The sequence below is a fragment of the Notothenia coriiceps genome, unplaced genomic scaffold (genome assembly GCF_000735185.1).
Source record: "Notothenia coriiceps isolate Sejong01 unplaced genomic scaffold, NC01 NC01_scaffold00023139, whole genome shotgun sequence".
Classification (NCBI taxonomy): Eukaryota; Metazoa; Chordata; class Actinopteri; order Perciformes; family Nototheniidae; genus Notothenia; species Notothenia coriiceps.
Genome location: NW_011355840.1, coordinates 320,300 through 329,138, shown reverse-complemented (window position 1 = coordinate 329,138; position 8,839 = coordinate 320,300). Strand labels below are relative to the sequence as shown.

Below are 8,839 nucleotides of genomic sequence, written 5' to 3'. Positions count from 1 at the left end.
CAACATCGGCACCTCTGTTGTTTCCCCCGACGCAGACTGCAAGGAATCTGGGTGTGATCCTAGATAACAAACTGTCCTTCACTGCAAACATCGCTGCAACAACCCGCTGCTGCAGATACACGCTTTACAACATCAGGAGGATACGTCCCCTCCTGACCCAGAAAGCAACGCAGGTTCTGGTCCAGGCTCTCGTCATCTCACGCCTAGACTACTGCAACTCCCTCCTGGCTGGTCTACCTGCATGTGCCATCCGACCTCTGCAGCTCATCCAGAATGCAGCGGCTCGTCTGGTCTTCAACCTTCCTAAATTCTCCCACACCACGCCGCTCCTCCGCTCCCTTCACTGGCTTCCAGTAACTGCTAGAATCCACTTCAAGACAATGGTACTTGCGTACCATGCAGTGAATGGATCTGGCCCTTCCTACATCCAGGACATGGTTAAACCATACACCCCAGCACGTGTACTCCGCTATGCATCAGCCAAACAGCTCGCTGCACCCGCACTGCGAGGGGGACCCAAGTTCCCATCAGCATAAACTCGTGGGTTTGCTATCCTGGCTCCAAAATGGTGGAATGAGCTCCCCATTGAAATCAGGACAGCAGAAAGCTGGCGCAGACTAAAAACTCATCTCTTTCGACTCCACTTCAAGCAATAACATTACTAACAAAGCACTTATATACTAATAAAGGACTGGCTTGTCTAAAGCTAGTAGAGTAGCACTTGAAATATTTTGGCTCTATGAAACCTAATGTACTTATATGATTCTGCTTTCTTCAAGTTTGTATCTTCTTGGTCGAATGCACTTATTGTAAATCACTTTGGATAAAAGCGTCAGCTAAATGCAATGTAATGTAATGATGAATTAGCTATCATCCCAAGTGAGTTCCAGGCTTTTGCAAGTTTGATGTTGTGCTATGACTGTCTGACCTATGCATGGAAAACTCAAATAAGATCTTTGAGTTTAAAGTGGTTTCATTGTGTAAGGACTCCAGGCATAGAGCTTTTTATTTTTTCTGTAACCAGTTGGTTGGAGAAAAAAGAGTGTTAATCTTAAAGGAGAACTCTACCGACTCACAGTACTTTGGGGACTATCGAGTGTTTTGAAGCAGATTTGGCAGTGTTTGAAAAACTATCTGGGAGGTTCAAAGAAGTGATCTTACCCGACCCCCGTAGCCCCCAGGCTCCTGATCTCTGTTTGAGGCTAGCGGCTCGAGGCTACGCTACAAGCATAACACCTAAAAAACACTCTGAGCTGTCCGTGGTTGGGTTGAATTGTGAGTATTAGAGGTCTTAACAAAGAAGAAGAATATGGAATAAAACAAATGTAAAAATATCTCTGTTTTTAGCTTTATCAGTTTTGATCTTTTAATAACTCTATCAAGAGTCTGATGCAATGCTAAACTAGTAAATTACTTCCTGACCCACACAGTTGCTATTGACGCCTTGCTTGATTATAGGAGATCTATTGGGCTGTCAGATCAATGCCACTGATATGTATGCTACATAATGATGTACTTAATATGTTGTATGATAAGAATTATAAAGGATACCACAAACACTGGAGAAATAAAGCAAAAAAAATTCATAGGGCTTTAAAGAGGCTGAGGTTGGCCCTACGGCAGCTAGTTATTAAAAATGGAAAGGATTGAATAGTAAAGACAAAAAAATACTTCATATATACCAAGGCTGAGTCTTTACCAAAGTGAATGGGTTTGCAAGTCGTCTCCTTTCCAGTGTATCTGTCCTGTCTATTTAATGAAGGCAAAAAGGACAAAAGTATTACTCATTAAATACACTTAAAACAATACACTATAGAAAGCAGGGCTTCAATAAAGCTTCATAGTGATATTTAGAGTGCTTCACAGACTTTACAAATCTATTTAAATTGCTTTATTCAATGCCAAATGCTAAAAATAGTGTTGCTATAAATCGTTAAAAGTTAAGGCAAGGAGGGCAGGTAAGACGGGATGGCAGCTCTCAAGGGACAAAAATCATGTTGTAGCTGGACTAATGGGCAGGTCGTTTTATTTTTTAGAAGGTTTTGGGCCAGTGTGAGCAGGGTGTTGGCAGTCCTGCTCTCATTTGTTCGCCTAAATGCTAAGCAGAACTGTTAGGACATACATCCAGGGGAAGATTGCTGGTGCTGTGTGGTCATGTATACTCTCCAGAGTCTTTTGCTAACTCTGAGAGAGTGAATCAGTGCAATGATACAATTTGGAGTGTGAGACTAACTGGGGCTGAGATGTTAATTTTATTGGAGTGTGCAGGCCAAGCAAAGCCATTAATTAGCATGAGCTCAAATGCAAGACATGGTGCCATTTTAATATGGAATGCTGAACGTATGCCTGGCATGGCCGGGCTAATTGGGGAAGGGTGTGCTAGCAATGCACCTCAGTCCATTATCTCCATCGCCATGGGAACTGGATGAGGATAATTAGCTGGACAGCATGGTACAGTGCAGCGGCAGCTCCGGGCACGAGCAGCAGGATTAGGGATGCATACAATGATGAAACTAATAGAAATGGATTTTGCACAAACTGAGTAAAAGATTTAGTAAGTCATTGACAATAAAGTGGCATCAATATTCACTACATTCATCTGCGCCGCGCTTCCAGCTGGTGCATAGTTATTTTCTGTCTCGTTTTTCTCTATTGTTTATCTCTTTTTCTCGCCAAAAGCTATAAATGGGAGTAATAAAACCATTGTCCTGCTGAGAAGTAATCTCATTTCTTATTTGTCTCATATCTCACCAACCCTCCTCAACTCTTCTTCTCCTCTGCATCCACTGTGTTAACTCGTCCCCCGTCCTCACATATTGTGACTGCATCAGGTGTAGCACAGAGTTAACTTAATATGAGGACCCTTTGAGGAGAGATCCTTTTTTTTATTCAACTCAATGTCAAACGTCTAGGAAACTAAACTCAATCAAATCATAACAATACGAGGAACTTTAAAGAGGTTATCCATATTCTTACAATGGCATTGAATCCAGCTTTCATCTACCTCCTGTAGCATTTTACACTTACATGTTGAGGATGACTGTACTTTAAATCTCAATGTATCACCCTCCCCTCTCTGTATATCTGTCCGGGTGGTCCAGAACAACTAGGACCCCCTACATTCTCTTCTTTTTTTATCCTCACTTCTCTCTCTCTCTCTCTCTCTCTCTCTCTCTCTCTCTCTCTCTCTCTCTCTCTCTCTCTCTCTCTCTCTCTCTCTCTCTCTCTCTCTCCAGTTTTATTTGCTCTGTGTGAGCAGATGGCCAAACAGGCAGATCTGTTCTTTCTCTGCAGGACTTTAGATCGCACACAATAGGCCTCAGATTCGGAGTCCAGACTCTGCTTTGCCTGGCTGGGAAACTAAACAAAGAGAGGAAGGAGGAGAAGAAAAAAAAGTATTTCAGAGAGTAGTACAAGGAAAAAAGTGACTTCAAAGAGTGTTTGCAGTGTTTGTGCATGAGGGAAGGGGTTCAGAGTAGCTTTATATGAAAGAACATACATTTACATGTTACATACTTTTTAACCAGGACTGTAAATTACAATTTTCCATAATTGTTTTAACATTGCTAGCACTGTGACTCTAGTCATGGGGACGTAGTTCTGTGCTTTGGCCCACCACTCAATGATTATTGAAAATGTCTTGACAGCTATTCAAATGAAACTAAAATGATGATATTTGGTAAAGAGATTCATGCATCTATCAGAATGATTTTGTTATTAGCGATCCTGCTGTCACATGTAAATGAGATGGTAAGCCTTCTGAACATCAGCAGGTTAGCGTTGTCATTATGTGATGTTGTATTACACCCTGCATTGCAATAGGTGTTACTCTTATGGTTTATGAATGTAAAAATAATACCTTTATTTGTCATGGGTTTTAGTTTGCTCGATGCCAAAAATCTTATTTTCTTGGTTATTTTAACCATGAATAGTTGTATTCACGGGCAGAAGCTCAGTCCGTAGGAACTTTATTTGGAAACAGGAGGGTTGACGGTCCACTTCCTAGGCAGTGCCAACGTGGCCTAATGCAAGGATGCACTATTGTAATGGCAGTGCAATGCCTTGGAAGTGGCATCTTACCCCTTAAATGCACTATATTACAATGTTTATTGACAGAAACTGTTCCTTTAACTGCCCATTCTAACTCTGATATATTCCACTTTCTTCTCCCTCCTCTGTTCCCTCCTGCTCGCCTCTCTCCTCCATCTGTCTCAGGTACTACGTGTCTGGTGGCCCTGCTCTCTGATAAGGAGTTGACGGTGGCCAACGTTGGAGACTCGCGTGGAGTTCTTTGTGACAAAGACGGAAACGCTATTCCTCTGTCGCATGACCACAAACCTTACCAGCTAAAAGAACGCAAGAGGATCAAGAAGGCTGGTGAGGAAACAGCTGCAGTCCAAACCAGTAGACCTTTCTCCAGCAATTTTAAGCAGAACAAGGCTTTAGTTCAAACTTAAAGCTACATCAACACACAGATTGTTGTCATAAAGACCATAAAATAGTCTTCTTATGATCAAAGCTGAGCACCATTATCCTTTTTCTCCACTTTGTGCATGTCTGTGCTGAGGCTGACATCAAACCCGAGTGACTGATAACTCTATCTGCCTCTAACGCAGCATGTTATCAAATGCAGCCAGACAGTGCACAGTATTTAAGGTGTATTTAAAGGCATAATTCTCCCATCTACCCTATCTGCATACTCTCCATGCTGAAGAGAGTTTGATGGCAGTTTGCCAGATGAATCTGTCACAGCGTGGTCACTGTCAGGAAAGCCCACCATCTCCATCTAATGGTCTACTTGGGTACTAAAAGAAAGCTCACAGATTTAGTTTGCTTTGTGTTGCAGTTTACTTATTCATGTGACATACTTGCAATTATAATACTACACTTGAGTTCCTACCGTTTCAACTTCAGTGAGGGGCCAGAATCTAATGATCATAATCATTATAGTTTCTCATAAACAGGAACCAGTGCTACTGTATACTAATAAAATAACAGCATAGACACTAGTCCTCTGTCCTGGGTCGGCATTTTGTTAAGGTGGTGTTTATCTGTCTCTGTGACACAGTCCTGTAAACACTGATACTCCAGAACAATTACTGATAGAAACTCAATACCAAAAACACACGCTCCACGGGTAGAGCTGGTGATGTAATTGGTTTTTAGAGTACCATACATCTACCTTTTTCATTAGTGAAACCAGATTTTCTGGAATCTGTTTCAAGTACTAAATGGTCAATTAAGTCTCTGCACTAGAAAAAGAAAAGTAAACAATGACACTTGCTACTAGAACCTCAAATTGCAACAACCATTTACAAAACAGTCAAACCACAAATGGCATTTTTCGAAAAATAATGGAAGTATTCAATTAATAAGATTTGTAGGAAATGGTTCACTTATAATATTTATTATGATGTATCAGACTGTTGACTTTATATTTCCTTAACTAATAATTATAGTAATTAGTCATTATCTATTTGTGTATCTTTCTTTATTTTACTTCAACAGTTGTTTTATTGTAATCTGTAGATCTTAGGATACATTGTAATTATTGTGTCATTTTAGGATTTTTACAAATCCATTACTAAAGGTTTAACTGTCTGTGGCTCTCATACAAAAATGTAAAAAAAAGTCATTTGAATAGTCTGACTGAAAAATTGCAATTTCAAGAAACGTAGTGCTGACTTTAGTAATGAAATCTAACTGATTAATAATTAAATTGATTTGAAATAAATACAAGTCACTGGCAATAGTGGTGAGCATATAGTCCCATGATAATTTCAGGGCATAACTAATTAATGCATTTATTAAGCGAACTGCTGCGGGTAATACTTCAATGACTAATGTCTCCCTTGCTTCTGAAAGCAATTTGTACATTCTATTCCCTGGTTATATTAAAGCAGTTAACTACATGAGCAAACATGAGGACACAGAGTTCATGTCCTCTGCTTTGCTGGGAAATGGGGAGTTTAGCAAACTAATAATAGTAACAGAAAGTTACACATAATGGGATTTGTTTTTATAGCCTAAACTCAGATTGTTTTTGTAAATCCTTGCTATGGCCTTGCTCACCAGGAACTAGGGAGGCATCTTGACCTCATATGGAATTCCTCATCCTATCAGTTCCAGTACAATTCCCTCCTTGCAAATCTGTTGAAGCCATAGAGAACACGCAGCTGTACTTGCAGGATGTGACATAAATTGAAATCAATCCAACATAAACAATTGCGTTCCATGAGCGTAAACAATGAGCACTGAGTGAAAACATGTGAAGGGTACTAATCCAAAATATTATTTGCTTATTTGATGTGAACATAGTAGTCTCATAGATGAATAGACATGTTGCCAGTTGGTTCAGAGAAACAAAAATAGTCTTTTGTTTTGCAGTTTCACATCAGTAACATGGAAAACATCCGTTTCTCTACTGTTCCCTCTACCTTTGTTTTCCTCTATCCTCTCACTTCCTCTCATTCTCTCTACCACCTCCCCCCCTCCATCTTGTAATTTACCCTCAACTTTTTCCTTTGGCACTTTCCAACTATTTCCCCTCTGTCTTCCTCCTCAGGTGGGTTCATCAGCTTCAACGGCTCGTGGCGTGTGCAGGGCATCCTGGCCATGTCCCGTTCTCTGGGCGATTACCCGCTGAAGAACCTCAACGTGGTCATTCCCAATCCGGACATCATGACGTTTGACCTGAACAAGCTGCAGCCGGAGTTCATGATCCTGGCCTCGGACGGCCTGTGGGACACCTTCAGCAACGAGGAGGCGGTTCGCTTCATCAGGGAACGACTGGCCGAGCCTCATTTCGGCGCAAAGAGCATCGTCCTCCAATCCTTTTATCGTGGCTGCCCTGACAACATCACCGTCATGGTAGTCAAGTTTAAAGGCAAGGCCAGCGAGAAGTAGACACAACAACACACAGCATCTATATCATGTTTGAATATTAGTGAGAAGTAATAGGGTTAAGATGAGAGATTTAAAAACTCAAAACAACATTTTGGGTGAGAACAATTTCTATCACAGATATTTGCAGTTCCCCTCCTTTACTTTTATTGCTTTCATTTAGTTATGCAACAACAGATTGAGCTGTGTGTGTGCGTGCGTGCGTGTGTATGCTTGAGAATATGAAAATAATTGATATATTTCACGTTAACAACCAATGCATTGCCTGTCCAATAATGAGAAAATGACAGTAAACAAGCTAGCATGGAGTTTCACTTCCACGTCATTTCAAAGGTCAGGTCTTCCACTATGTGACCACTAATGTTTATGCTTTTAGTTTTCTAACTCTGTTGTTACATCATTTAATTGTAGACTTGTGTCTACCAAGTGACTGCACTGAAAAGGTATTTTTTTCCTGGATCATTTACATGTCACTGGTGCAAATATGATTGTATTCCCTTTATACAGGAACAACACAAATGATACTATGCTTGTTTAAATATCACCATCGATATTGTACAGCAATACAACCAATTACAATGGTCGCATCAGACTTGCTGATCATGGGAATTTGATGTAAGGATGAAAGTTTTTTGTCTTGAATTTTATAATTTTAGATGTTGAATGTCTAAGTTCACTTAAATTGATTGCTGTTTTTGTGCTAATAAAGTCTCAATTCTGTTTTAATTGTTGATACATATTACATTTGTGAAAGCTGAGACTCTGGTATGATCCCCACCTTATCAGCATTTATGTAACTACTGATAATGTAATGCTGTAGATTGTTAAAAGAAAATCTCACAACTTAAAAAAACAAAAACATTTTAAACTTGAGGAAGGAGTTACAGGCAGTTACAATTGTGAATGATTTAGCAATTTAAATTATCAAGAAAGATTTACCAGCCTTAGGCTTCTTTTTTGCATAATTATTGACGTGCTAGTCCTTTATCTGAGGTTTCTTAAATTATCACATGACAAATTAACGTTACAATTTCAGCCTTTAATGCCATGTCCTCTACATCCTGCTATTGATCATTATTAACATTTTCCTGAACTGTAACTCAAAATGTAACAAGCCTTTGAATGAATTGTGTTATTGTTGCCTTATTTTTTAAACTGTTGATTTCCTGTTATGAAGTCTGCTACCAAAACTACTTTCAGTTTAATGTATTGCCGTCGATTATGCCATGCACACTGCTCGACCCTGAAGTCGTACATTTTAACTCCCATGTAAAATAGCATTATGGGAAGAAATGTCTCTAAGAGACATGGAATTGTAAGATGAATGTACATACTGTCCTCATGTTAGTATCACCCCTCCACTGTTCATGCATCAATGAATAAAGCAGTGCGCCTGTTTCTGGATTGTTTAACTTCAGATATATATATGTCAGAAAACTGTCTGTTTGTGCTTTTTCAGTTCACATTCTTCCTAAAATATGTACCTTACAGAGTGTTTGTGGCATTTGTACTTGTTTTTGTTGACTTTAATAAACTGTACACAAATACAATAACAATTATTCTGAAATTTCAAATTGTAAATCTAAAAGAGAACATTAAAAATGATATATGATCATTTTGTGTGTTTTTTATTTAGAAATTATTCAGTAAAAGTAACTCATACATAGACAATAACCGGAAAGAAAAATAAACATGGAGATCTTCAACAAAACTTGAAAACAGTACCAGTACATTATGTATGGGGACTCTGGGGATTAATATCAATAAAGGTAATACTTCAATTGATAGTAAATATAAGAAACATATTTTCCCTGAATGCTTGACATATTTGCTCTTGAGTTAAATGTATAGGGCACTAAACAGAAACATGAATATTTAATCTTTTCTCAAGTATTTCCCTAAAGTTCTCTTACATGTTTGTTTTTCCAGCTAAATA

At 39.1% G+C, this 8,839-nt stretch overlaps 1 protein-coding gene across 1 annotated transcript in view; it reads left to right on the top strand.

Annotated features, from left to right (window-relative positions):
- ppm1lb (protein phosphatase, Mg2+/Mn2+ dependent, 1Lb) overlaps positions 1-8,301 on the top strand; it is a 26,005-nt gene extending 17,704 nt beyond the window's left edge. Inside the window, exons 5-6 of the mRNA XM_010781368.1 lie at positions 4,216-4,377; positions 6,566-8,301. Coding sequence (XP_010779670.1) covers positions 4,216-4,377; positions 6,566-6,906 — 503 coding nt within the window. The 3' untranslated portion in view covers positions 6,907-8,301. The remainder of the gene's footprint in view (positions 1-4,215; positions 4,378-6,565) is intronic.
- Positions 8,302-8,839: the final 538 nt, after the last annotated feature.